The sequence below is a fragment of the Pelobates fuscus genome, chromosome 13 (assembly GCF_036172605.1).
Source record: "Pelobates fuscus isolate aPelFus1 chromosome 13, aPelFus1.pri, whole genome shotgun sequence".
NCBI classification, from domain to species: Eukaryota; Metazoa; Chordata; class Amphibia; order Anura; family Pelobatidae; genus Pelobates; species Pelobates fuscus.
Genome location: NC_086329.1, coordinates 13,789,454 through 13,803,083, shown reverse-complemented (window position 1 = coordinate 13,803,083; position 13,630 = coordinate 13,789,454). Strand labels below are relative to the sequence as shown.

At 42.2% G+C, this 13,630-nt stretch overlaps 1 protein-coding gene across 1 annotated transcript in view; it reads right to left on the bottom strand.

The window, feature by feature from the left end:
- Positions 1-13,630, bottom strand: part of BRF1 (BRF1 RNA polymerase III transcription initiation factor subunit) — a 197,677-nt gene that overhangs the window by 81,992 nt on the left and 102,055 nt on the right. Inside the window, exons 6-7 of the mRNA XM_063440110.1 lie at positions 7,341-7,490; positions 4,346-4,439 (exon numbers count right to left, since the gene is read on the bottom strand). Of these exons, the coding sequence (XP_063296180.1) occupies positions 4,346-4,439; positions 7,341-7,490 (244 nt within the window). The remainder of the gene's footprint in view (positions 1-4,345; positions 4,440-7,340; positions 7,491-13,630) is intronic.

Here is a 13,630-nt window from a genome sequence, read left to right as displayed (position 1 = left end):
CAATTGGTAAAACTGAGCATTGCCCCTTTAGAATACTGGACAAATACCATTGAACTGTCAGGCACCATACGTTACCAAGTCCAAGATTTTATCTGAGCCATGGCTAATCTTTACAATTTAGTAACAAATGTTAAGTAGCCATTATCGCACAGACTCTTGACCAATCCTAAACAAGCATAGAACATTCTGCATCATTAGACAGCAATATAATCACAGTTTTTTGTGTTTTTTTTTTTATTTTACAAGAGATGTGTTTGTCATTCACAAATATATTCTTTTTCTAAGCAATGGTTGGCATTAAAGGGGCACTACAGTCACAATACAACTTCAGCTTAATGAAGCAGTTTTGGTGCATAGATCATGTCATTTGGCGTATGCAATTTGGGTATTAAATCACTTTGATTATGCAGCCCTTCATGTGACCTGCACAACCTTCTTAAACACTTGTAAAGAGACATCTAATGTTTAAACTTCCTTTATTGCACAGTCTGTTTAATACAGAATTTATTCTTGTTAATAGCTTGATTGATCCTGCAGAAGCCTCCTGTATGTAATTAAAGTTCAATTTACAGAGCGGGAGATCAAAACTTTTAAACTAACTTAGATCGGATTAATAATGAAACCATTTTTATTTCATGCAGGCTGTGTCAATTAGAGCCAGGGCTGTATAAACAGAAACAAAAATGATTTAACTCCTAACTGGCAGAGAATGGAGCAGTGAGACTGCAAGGGCATGATCTATACACCACAACGGTTTCATTAAGTTAAAGTTGTTTTTGTGACTATAGTATCACTTTATTTTTAAAAAAACAAATTGTACAACTTGATTCTGGCACAGAGTATACTGCGAGTATGCATACACTATATCAAGCCAGCCGTGGGTCTCCGTGTGTCCCTGAATGTTCGTGCATTCCCCCGTACCAAGAGCGGAAGAGCTAGGAGCTGAAGAGGCCAAGCCATTCCACAATATTATGGCACCAATATGTATCTCTTTCCACGGAATGACTACACTATCTGTTACAGACTAAGAATACAAAATACATGTGTTACATTGTTCATCGGCTCTATCAGATATACATATTACACATTATCAGGTGTACAGCGCGTCCGTTTTATAACCAGAGATTATAGATACCCGCTCTGCTGATATAGATTGCCAGAAATTCTCTGTACCGTAGTGATTGTGATAGGATTTATTTCATAAGCGATGCACTTTACAATTATCTCTTCTCAACATAATATCTTAAAATCAAAATAGCATGATAAATATTTACTGGTCTAAAAAATTCCAGTTAAATTCAATTTACATGTGCTGCATGAGTCATACAAATATTAGTGAAATCGTTATATTCCAAAAGGAAAAAAAACAGGGAGTTGAGGGGGAGATCTACTCAACTTCCTTTACTAGTAAATTGGCTCCGTCGAGTGATTAATGTTTATTATGTGTAATTAAAAACAGCCTAAAAATAGTCCCTAAGTAGTTTATTTATGCTTTATTAGTAAAAGTAGTTTTAGGTAAGGCAACATTGGAACATTTTACAAATGAGTGTTCTAAACGTGAAAGGTAAGAATTAAGAATCTTAAAATAATTAGGTGTAATCAATCTGCAAAAAAAAACAAGTCTACCGTTATGCAAAAAAATAAATAAAAAAAATCTACAAAAAAATTCCCAGACGCCAGGAAAATAACAGAGGTTTGTTGTAAATTGGCAATCAAGCTCAGTGGATCCACAGTAAATACAGTTATATTTTTAGTTGTCTCCTGCTCTGCTGGTATAAATGATTCAGTTCACTCATCTACCTTCTGTCAAAGGTAATAACGCTGTCAATTCTAGATGATATCTGCGTGGCTTACATAAATATGCTGGAACCGGGATTGTCAAAGATCACACAAGCTCCTAGCAAACAAACGTTTAACATTATGCGTTCAGAGCATTACAAAGTATACCAAAAAGTAGAATGTGCCAAATTCCCATTATTATTCTGACACACAGTTTAACTATTTGCAATCTCGACGGCATTTTAAAAAAAAATAATAGGACCAAAGATTCTCCTGGCCAAATCTGATGTAAAAATAAATAAAGCAAAAAAAAAAAAAAAAAGAAAAAAGAAAAAAGAATATGAAGCACTTAGAAATTCCCTAGAGACGAGATGACACTACAAAACACATTCAAGCAGCAACCCACGCCAGTCATAATTTTATCCTCACCTCCGCGGGGAGTCAGCTGATTGAAGGCTTCCTCTAAATTGTTGCTTACGGTTTTAATCTTTCATTTTAGAAGAATTCAAAGGCTTTTAAAAGGTGCCTGCTTCTTTTCTCTGCACAGCATGAGCACATACATGAAGATGCAGGAAAAAAATAAAAATAAAGACAGCCCTTACAGAACCGAAATCCAACTGAAGTAACAGTCTATGTTTTTATATGGCTGCTGTGTTCAGATCTTCTATATCAAACAAACTCAATGAATCTAAGAATTTTACATTTACAAAGTAAACGTTTCTAGTTTATAAAAAAAAAAAAAAAACACTACTAAACTACTCAAATGGTGAATAAATATAACACCAAATCTATCAGATATGATTTTGATCATAATAAATTATTTGTTATTTTTTATTTTTCTAAATTGCTAGATCTGTTAAAATTTTGCAATCTTTTTTTCTTTTTAAGAAGATTTTATTATTAACGCTTTAAACTGTAAAATGGTCAAAGTAAAACTATTTTTAGTTTTTTAAGTAGAAATGTCTTTATTGGGGGTGTATATAAATTATATAGCTATATATATATATATATATATATATATATATATATATATATATATATATATATATATATATATATATATATATATATATATATTGTGATCCTTGTCTGTAGATAGCACGGTCCTCTAGGGCAAAAACATGCACAGTCCTTTTATTTTCTTATAATCCCGGCAACTTTATTTGTAAATTTACACATCAGGCAGCAGCAAACAAAACATAAATGCAATGATGTAACACAAATCCCTATAACAAAAAGCCTAGCTCGTCTGAGCACTAACTCACATCAGATTCCCTATCTATCAGGGGTTAAACTATAACAAAATGTATTGGTTTCACCAACCTAGTGTCTTTGTCTGCTCTCAGCACTCCTAGTGCTCCAAGCCAGCCTTGACTGCTTCCTTCCGCACTCCTAGTGCTCCAAGCCAGCACTCCCAGTGCCTCAAGCCAGCACTCCCAGTGCCTCAAGCCAGCACTCCCAGTGCCTCAAGCCAGCACTCCCAGTGCCTGGTCTCCTTGACTCTCTTACTGGAGAGAACACCCTCTCTCCTACCTGCTTCCTGAGAGGAAGCCAGCAATCCCCCTGGGGTTAAATGGCTTCTCTGCCTTCACTTTATCACAATATATATATATATATATATATGAAAACCAGGGATGCATTGCTAGCACACGTAATTAAAGGAAAACTTCAGGCATCATAACTTCATCAGCTTAAAGTGATTAATGTGCCGGGGGGCCATTTTGTGTAAATAAATAAATAAAGCTCTCTTTCAATGGAGGAGGATACAGTGCTGCCATCGGCTCCTGGCAGCTGAAGCAATTTTTATATTTACCCCAGCTGCGATGTCACCGTCAAGGATTTTTGCATAATCTGCAAAGACCCCAGATGGTGACATTGTTAATAAAAAAAAAAATTAAAAAAAATAAAAAGGGACACTATAGTTACTAGAATAACTACAGGTTAATGCATTTGTTCTGGTGAGTATAATCAGTCCGCTCTGAATGGAGATGCTGAACTTTCTTCATAGAGATGCATTGATTCAATGCATCTCTATGAGGAGATGCTGATTGGCCAGGGAGGCATTTGGCCCCACCCAGCCTCCTTGACAATCTCAGCCAATCCAATACTTTCTCTGTGGAAATCCTTTGGATTGGCTGAGATCATGAATTCTGATCATGTCAGCCAAAGAGGCAGATCGGGGGCAGGGCCTGCAGACCTGTGGAGAGCTGGAAATAAGGTAAGTTTTAACCCTTTCTAGGGGGTCAAGAGAGTGCAAGCCACCTAAATGGTGGTTTTAACACTATAGGGTCAGGAATACATGCTGTGTTCCTGACCCCATAGTGTTCCTTTAAAATGGGAAATTTGCTGACAGTTGCCCTTTAAATAGTTTTACTGCATTTGGTTAAACCTTATCTGGTTTTATCCCTTTCCCCATTTGTACTTTTTTTTTAAAAATAATTATTTTACATGTCTTTCAATGGGTTTCATGCTCCGTATCCTCGCTGCCACACTGTGCAATAAAAATAACCAAAACATTGTTTAGAGAATAGGAAACTTTAATGAATATTGAAATGACTGTAATTACCTTTTTCTCAGTGTCGATTCGCAGACTTTCACAACACGAATCACTTCTTTAATAGTGCGTCGAAAATCGTGCATTCTAGAGGCAACCAGTAGTGCTGCAAGACAAAACCAAAAACAATGGCCCTCAATGTGTATACTTAAATAATAAATACCATCATCATAATAAGGACCAACGCAGTTCGTCCTGTGGCCACTGAAGTCATCTCATTTAAACAAAGCCTGCGTGCTTAGGAGTTCATTAATACATTTTACCTCTGACAGCATATGGTAATCTGGGTATTGCATTTACTCTATACGTAAATAAAGTAAAATAACATCTATTATAAGCCGTTTCATATTTGTGCAGGAGGCAGACAATATGTAATGGACTCTGACAGGGCTTACAAACTTGGCTCATTAGTTTGAGAGCAATTGTAACTGTAGTGAACCCTGATTCAATGGACTGAAGAGAAGGAACGCTCAGCGAATCATAAAAGTCATAATTTATGTCCTGATGTGGCTTGGTTTATAGGGTCCGTTTAAAACCAATATATAAAAGTGGATATTAATACAGTTACAAATGAAAACCTAGATCAAAAAAATTGCGAGATCCGAAGCAAATTTATTTTTTCACAAGGTCACACTGAACACATATCTACTTGCAGAAAAAAATAAAATCAAAAAAGATGTCCGACAGGGCAAGAAGGTCAAAAAGGCTTAACAACGTACAAGACAAAAATGAATAGACGTTCTGCATCATTTCACCTAGAACCATGGTCAATGGCAATGATCTCTTTGACATACAGGAAATTAGGTTATGCCTGTACAGACCTCAGCAAAGATCAAACTGTTGGTTTAACTTAGTGACCTGCACTAAAGAAACATCGCCTTTACAAGCAGATGACTTTGGGATTGACCAGTCAAACCCGGATCTTCAAATTATTGTTACGTTACACTTCCCATAATTGTGGAACAACTAGAGTATTAATCCAAAACTGGTAGATGGCCAACATTAGCCAAACCTGCTGCTTCAAAGGTGTGTTTACCCCAGTACGCTTTCCTGTTGATTCAAAATTATAACCAGTTGAAGATACAACAGTTTTCAGGTGTGATGGTCCGATTTTTAAATTTAAACATTGTATCACAAATATAAAGTAACGGTTATAGATTAAAAAGAGTGAATAACATGCTGTGATGTCAGCAGCTCAGAGATCATAAACTGGCCTTTGCTAATTGCGATTAAATAACCCGAGGGGCTTCGCTGGTGTCTGATATCGTGTTGGAAGGCAAGGCCTTAGAAGATAGTGGTCACACATTTCTGGGTTGAAAACACGAAGGCTACAGATGGTGGAACAGTTTCTTTTAGGTGACCATCTCACAAGAAGAACAGATGTGTTGGTAAGTAACCCCTAACACTGAATACAATAACATTCTCGGTTTCCTTCTCATCTCAGCAATAGATGCCCACATAGGTTGCGGAGCCTCTAGATTAGGAGTCCTTTGGGGGCACTGTGCCAACTCAAGCCCCAGAATGTCTCATCATACACTACTCTGTTATAACCCAACCTTTGGCTAATTGCTAGATTTTGCAAACAGCTTGGGATTATTGTGCTAAATAAAAACTGTTAAACACAATAAACAACACGTGTATCTTGATAAATACACCATTTATAACCATTTGAACTCTTTATATTTTCAGCCTTTACCATTAGACTAAAGAGAAAAACACAATTAGACAAAGCCCATAGTAATCAGTGATGCGTATCATATTAGAGCAGCAGTTATAGAGTTTGAGAACTCGTATCCTAATGCGGTTTATGGCAGTGGTATTTTGCAGCAAAATGTTAATGTTTGATTGCCGCCATGTAGTCTTAATCTATACTTTATAGGTCATGCCGTAAAGGTTACGGCCTCCCTCAGAAATATACTTAGTGCAAATTCAAATTATTTGGAATAAAAAAAATAAATCTATCTGGACTTAAGTCAATAAATTAAAATGCTCTAAATGTCTACACTCACATTCTGATGATATATTGCAAATTTATCACTTTGTAACCAGAGTACATTGCAATAAATGGAGTAATACTTAAAGGCACACTACACACTTAAATTGCTTTAGCTTGCTACCCCCAATTTAAAAATGCATAATTCTATTAACTTTGTAATTGGGCAGTGAAGTGTCCCTTTAAGTCAGTAACACATTCGTAATGAATTGAAATCTAAAAAGCAAAGTTTTGGCTAAATCAGCCACGCCATAGAGTTGGAGGATTATTTACAATTAGATATTTTGACCTAAAATCTGTTGAAATTCCATTGTTTTTGTAAACAATGGTCTATATAGTACTCTATCATGTGGAAAGGGTCCAACATTTCATCCTTCTAGGATTGATAAAATGTGTACCATCTGGTTGGTTAAAACATTATTATATTATATAATAAATATATTGTGAAACACAGCAACTCTTTGCCTACTGAAATACCAATATCAGATTATCCTTAGAAGGCAGACCAAAAAGTGACAATAAAAGTAGGTATTATGTCATCAAAACAGCAATAATCGGAGAAATCAAAACAGATTTGCAAAATTTCGGGCAAATTAGCAGATAATTATTCTGCTGTTATACACTGCTCCTTTAACCCCGGTTTATCTCCATCCCAGCTCCTTGAGAAATATAGGTTACAAACTTATTCAAAACTGTAGCTCAGAAAAAAATATCTACACTCCCGGCCTGCAACATATTAATACAGAAACATGCACCAAAAAAAAAAAGCTTTTAACATCACCTAACTTCTGTAAAATAATGGGGACTTAGTTACAACTTATGACCACACATTGCATAAGTTAGTGTACCCCATTTTTGGCAGGTGTAGCATCTGCAATTTAACAATATTCTGTCATCATGAGAAACCAGAATCCAGACAGCCGGATGATCTAGAGATATTTAAGGGTAAAAGTGTTAAATCAAAGTCTTGTTTCTGCGATAGAAGAGAACCCAGGAGCAGACAATTCCACGTACCAGCTCCACACAGCCCAGATGGCCGGCGTCCTGTGTGCATCCAATCTCGCTTCATCCTCTGAACCAGCCTTAAAGCGGTCATGGACACTTCATGATTCTTATCGCCAAGTTCCAGCATGTGAGCAAATCGTGGGATGTATAGACAAGGGTCTGGAAAAGAAAAAAAATATTAGTTGTAAATCACAATATGGAGGAAAAAAGCAAGGGCCACAGACATAAATATCGACACAAACTTAGAGAGAACTGATAAAACTGTGAGGCATCATATACTGTACATATGCAGGCCTGCCAGGTATATCCTGGCCTATACTATTCTAATAAGCTATTAAACAAGCTTAGGACAAGCAAAACTCATGTGTTTCAAATTATAGTATTTTAAGAGGATAAATATTTGGTTGTGTACCATTAAACCATCAATAGCCTGTTCTATGTATACTGCGTATGTAGTAAGATTGCAGTCTTTTGGTGTCACCTCTGTATCTTCATTTCTTGACACAGACCTTTTTGCAGATACCAACAATTTAAAGGACCTTTGAGATGAAGTGGTCTGGGTGACTATACTGTCCTTTTAAAAGAAAGTGTGTGTAGTATGTAACTTATTTTATCGTGAATTAGACAACAAATCTAAAACAAACACAGAAAAACAAAAACAACTGATGCATCAAGGGAAACAGTTTATTAAACAAACAAGCAGTCCCTGGGAACATTTTACTGAATACCGAGTGTATTTCCTTGACTTATAGGGAACACTTCCCCCTAAGCAGATTGTCAAACAAGGTGGTTTACAGTATTACAAAAAAAACTAGAAAGGTTTTGAACAAAATGACGAGCACCAAAGCTTAACAACTAGATTTCTCGTACAAAGACAAAATAGACTGAAAACTTTACAAATACAACATTTGTTTCTTTAATATAAGCAAGCGCTAAAATTCAGCAGAAAGCAGAATTATTGTAAAACAGGCAAATAAGTAAACATGCCATTTTTCATTGACCCCTCACTTCAAATTTCTAAATTGCAAAAAATTGGGACACTTTCATTTTGGGGGTTTGGCTAGGTGTGGGTTCAGTATAACAATACAGGTGACTTCATAATCCAGTGACAAGCATCTAAGTAACTGACCATCTAATCCAGTATAGAAACAACCTTATTTACACATAATACATGGAAAAATCGTGACATTAAAATGTTAAAAGGCAAATATTTCGGATAAAATTAGGGGTCATCCCTCCTACACAGGGACGTTTGAGAGTTACGGCCCCTTTACTCCTAAATTAATGTGGCACACTAACTGCATAAGCACATGTATGAGTCAATCATTGTAGCGGAGAGCTGATTTCTCGCAGCTATTCTCCACTTTAGATCCAAGGAAGGCTCAGGAACAAGTCATTAGTAAATCCACAGCAGAGTTTCCAGCAGGTAAAACGGTACAGCAATATCCCCACAGCACTCCCAATAACTGGACGACACACAGTTTCAGGAGTAGAACTAGCAATCGTTTATTCCAGGGTTTCTTATAAAGCCTGCTCCCATGCAAGGGAGGGAACTACAACAATTATGATAGTAACCAATAACATTCTTGTTACCTCCCACACATCTCCTCCCCTCAGAGTGGGTCATAATCCCCTTAAGTTGTACAGTAGTTTACCCCAAACTTGGATGTACCTCTAAAATATCATATAGCTTTAATATCAGGGTACCGCTGGGTAGCCCTGATCTGGGTGAATATAATATCCAAAATTCACCCAGATCGGACCAGGGGTTCGGCAGTTACCGGCAAGTGAAGTTTGACCGACCGCACACGAGTTGGTATCCGAAAAGGGTTCCATGAGAATGGGCCCTGCGGTCGGTCTCCGTTCAGTAGTTAAAATAGACATTTACAATTGCCATCCACATTTACATTCGCCTAGATAGTGATTCCCTCATTCGGTACTTTATTACTACCGAATGGGGATTCGTTATGTCTCTCCGTTCGGCAGTTACGGAGCTCTGGAGGTCTCAGCGGTGTTTGGTTGTCTGAGTGTCCGATTTGAGTTCCAGGCACTCGACGACCAAACACCGCTGGGATTTTCATGCGTAAGATGGCCGCCGCCACGTGTACGCATGCCGAATGGCGGCCACCCAGACACAAGGTTAATGCCGGTTAACTTGTGGTTTGGGAAAGAATGTGAGCCTTAATTGCTGGCACACTTCTCTCCGGGGTGGCCCCTCCGTTCGGTAGTTTCCATACGTATGTAGTACGGATGGAAACTACCGAATAACATATAATTCACATAATAAACAGACGAACAGCAATTTTAACATAGGGAAAAATTATACGGACACAGTCACACAGGCATTTTGCAGGACAGGCTTACTGCATTCCGCTACACTGCTCCCCCTTGCCCACAAGCCGGCATACACAGTCTGATCCACCACGGATCGGCTTGGGGATGACCGGGGTGCTCACGGATCATTTCTCCAGATCAGTTTGTCGCGACAACCCGTCGGCGTTTCCATTTTGCTTACCCGGGCGGTATTGAATGTTAAAGTCAAAAGGCTGTAGCGCCAAACTCCAGCGCAGCAGCCTGGCATTGTCCCCCGCCACCCGGTTCAGCCAGACTAACGGGTTGTGATCCGTGAGCAGCGAAAAAGCCTGTCCATACAAATAGGGTTGCAATTTCTTCAAGGCCCACACCACAGCCAGGCATTCCTTCTCGATGGCGGCGTAGCTTACTTCCCGGGGTAAAAGTTTGCGACTGATGTAAGCCACGGGATGTTCTCCGCCATCGGCCCCGACTTGGCTTAATACTGCCCCCAATCCAAACATAGAAGCGTCTGTGTGGACAAGAAAACGTTTAGTTGGATTGGGAGCGGCCAAGACAGGGGCATTAACAAGTGCATCTTTTAAGTTTTGGAATGCCTGCTCACACTCCGGGGTCCAGGTTACTTGGCGGGGAAGGTTTTTACGGGTCAGGTCAGTGAGGGGTTTGGCCAGGGCACTATAATTGGGGACAAACTTCCGATAATACCCTGCTGTCCCTAAGAAGGCTAACACCTGGGTTTTAGTCGTCGGGGTAGGCCACTGGGATACCGCCTCTACTTTGGCGGGTTCCGGCTTCTGCTTACCACAGCCCACTCGGTGGCCCAGGTACTGTACCTCGGCCATCCCGATACTACACTTAGCTGGCTTTAGGGTCAAACCAGCCTCCCTGATCCTGTCTAGGACCGCTCCTATATGGGCCAAGTGTTCCTGCCAGGTATCGCTAAATATGGCAATATCATCGAGATATGCGCAGGTATAGTCTTGGAACCCATCTAGGAGACGGTCCACCATCCGCTGGAAGGTAGCTGGCGCGTTTTTCATCCCAAACGGCATGACCTTAAATTGGTACAGGCCGAATGGGGTGACAAAGGCGGACTTGGGGATGGCGTCCGGGGCCAGGGGAATCTGCCAATACCCTTTGCACAGATCAATCGTGGTAAGGTATTGCCCCCTGGCCATCCGGTCTAGTAACTCATCGATCCTAGGCATCGGGTATGCGTCGGATACGGTCTTCTCATTCAGTCTCCTGTAGTCCACGCAAAAGCGGGTCGTGCCGTCCCGCTTTGGTACGAGGACCACTGGAGATGCCCAGGGACTATCTGAGGGCTCAATCACTCCTAACTGTATCATCTCCTCAATTTCTTTGCGCATATTCTCCCGGACCGCTTCAGGGATGCGGTACGGGGTCTGGCGCATGGGGAGTTGACCTGGGGTGTCTACTCGGTGGGTAGCCAGAGGGGTGTATCCAGGTACATTAGAAAAGGTTTCCTGCTTTTCCTGCAGTAGCTGTTGTACCTCGATACGCTCCTGTGGGCTCAACCGATCCCCCAATACAACTGCTCCTAAATCCCCAGCCAGCTGTCCGTCTTCTAACAGATCGGGGAGGGGTAGGCTGTCGCTCTCTTCAGAGGTGGGGGCGCAGATCGCTGTCACCTCCTCTGAACGTTCCTGGTAAGGTTTCAGCATGTTCACATGGATCATGCGTCGCCCCCCATTCCCTGCGCAGTGGCCAATTATATACGTGGTGTCACATCGTTGTTCTACCACTCTATAAGGACCTTGCCAGGCGGCCTGTAGCTTATCGTGTCGAACAGGTTTTAAAATTAAAACTTTCTGTCCGACCTGAAAGCTGCGGTCCCTGGCGCCTCTATCGTACCAGGTGCGCTGCCGCGTCTGAGCTGCCTGTAGGTTTTCCTTTACCGTCTTGGTGAGTGCTTCCAGGCGATCTCGGAGGGCCAACACATATGGTACAATAGGGGTACCGTCCACGCTACGGTCTCCCTCCCAGTGCTCTCTAATCAAGTCTAGGGGTCCCCTTACTCTCCTCCCGAATAGCAGCTCAAAAGGGGAAAATCCCGTAGATTCCTGCGGCACTTCCCTGTAAGCAAACAGTAAGTGCGGCAGGAATTTTTCCCAGTCTCGGTGAGTCTCTGCGAAGGTTCGGAGCATTTGCTTTAAGGTGCCATTGAACCGTTCGCAGAGCCCATTAGTCTGGGGGTGGTACGGAGCACTAATTATAGGCTTAATTTTACAGAACTTCCAGAGTTGTTGGGTAACCTCTGCCGTGAACTGAGTGCCCTGATCCGAGATGATCTCCCTGGGTAGCCCCATCCGGGAGAAAACCTGCATCAGCGCCTCAGCCACCGTCTCTGCATGTATATTAGTTAAAGCTACCGCCTCGGGGTAGCGCGTGGCATAGTCCACTACAGTCAGGATGTACCGTTTGCCCGAGGGGCTAGGTTTCCGGAAGGGACCTACAATATCTACGGCAACCCTATGAAAGGGTTCCTCAATTATGGGTAGGGGGTGCAGCTTCGCCTTATGCTTATCCCCCCTCTTTCCCACCCTCTGGCACGTGTCGCAGGTATTACAGTACCTGCGTACCTCCTGGCTAATCCCTGGCCAAAAGAAACTCTGGGTCAATCGATATCTGGTACGGCTGACCCCCAAATGTCCGGATAGCGGAATATCGTGCGCTATCCGGAGTAATTCGGTTCGGTACCTCTGAGGTACCACCAGCTGTCTTGTGGTAATGGGGTCTGACCCGTCTATTTGTTTACTTGATTCCCGGTATAATAACTGTCGGTCCCATACAAATCTTTCCCCCTCCGCCCCCGGTTGGATAGAGGTGACCTTGTCTCGGTATACCTGTAAAGTGGGGTCAGTGACTACCTCGGCTACAAACTCGTCAGGGGGGGCCCAAGGGATACAGTCTAGGGAAGGGGAGGAATCTCTTACCTGGACCTCCGGCAGTGCGTTATTTTGTTGGGTGCGGGCCTGTTGCCTGGTGACTACTGGGTGTGCTTCTTCAGTAGGTTGTGGTTCAAATGCGGAGGTGAGTTTGCCCAGGTCATTCCCCAGGACCACCTCAGCAGGTAGTTGCGGCATTAGTCCCACTTCCACATTCCCGTACCCCGCACCCCAATGCAAATGTACCCTGGCTGTGTCTAGCCGATACACGGCTCCCCCTGCAACCCTGACAGCCACAGTCTTATTCAGTTTAGCCTTATCTGGAACCAAATGGCTTTGCACCAGGGTGATGGTGGCTCCTGAGTCTCTGAGCCCCTGCATAGGCTTCCCTTCCAGATATACGGTTTGCCTATGGTGCTGGCGGTTATCCGCCTGTGCCTGTAAGGGGTTGGCCTCATGCAGCACTTCCCACTGTTCCACAGTCGTGACTGGAACGGCAGAGCTGTAGGGAAGTGGTACCTCGTCCTGGTAATGATGCGCTGCTGCTCTCGGTGGTGGTGGTGGGGGCCCTGGTCGGATCCAGGTGTTGCGTTCCCTGGACTGCGGACAATCTCGTTGGTAATGTCCCCACCTCTGGCATCGGTGGCATTGCACAGAAGCAGGTGTGCGGTATCTCGGCTGCGCTGCGGCTGGTGCTGGTGGAGGAAGGGATCTTGGTGGGGGTTGAGGGTTAGGAGAAAATGAATTTACCCCCAGTGGCCGCATGGCCGGTTTGTTACCCACTGTCTTGGTTTGTCTGCGAGCATCCATAAAGTCATCTGCCTTTTTGGCAGCCTCGGTGAGGGTGGTGGGGTTACGGTCCCTCACCCACTCCTGCAGTTCTGAGGATATCCCCTCATAAAACTGCTCCAACAGCAGCATTTGTAATAAGTCCTCCATGGACCTCGCTTTACTCGACTGCATCCACCCAAGGGCTGCCCTTTCTAGTCGGCAAGCCCACTCCGCATGTGAATCTTTGTCCACCTTTTTCAGTTCCCTGAAACGTCTCCGGTATGCCTCTGCTGTTATTGCATACCG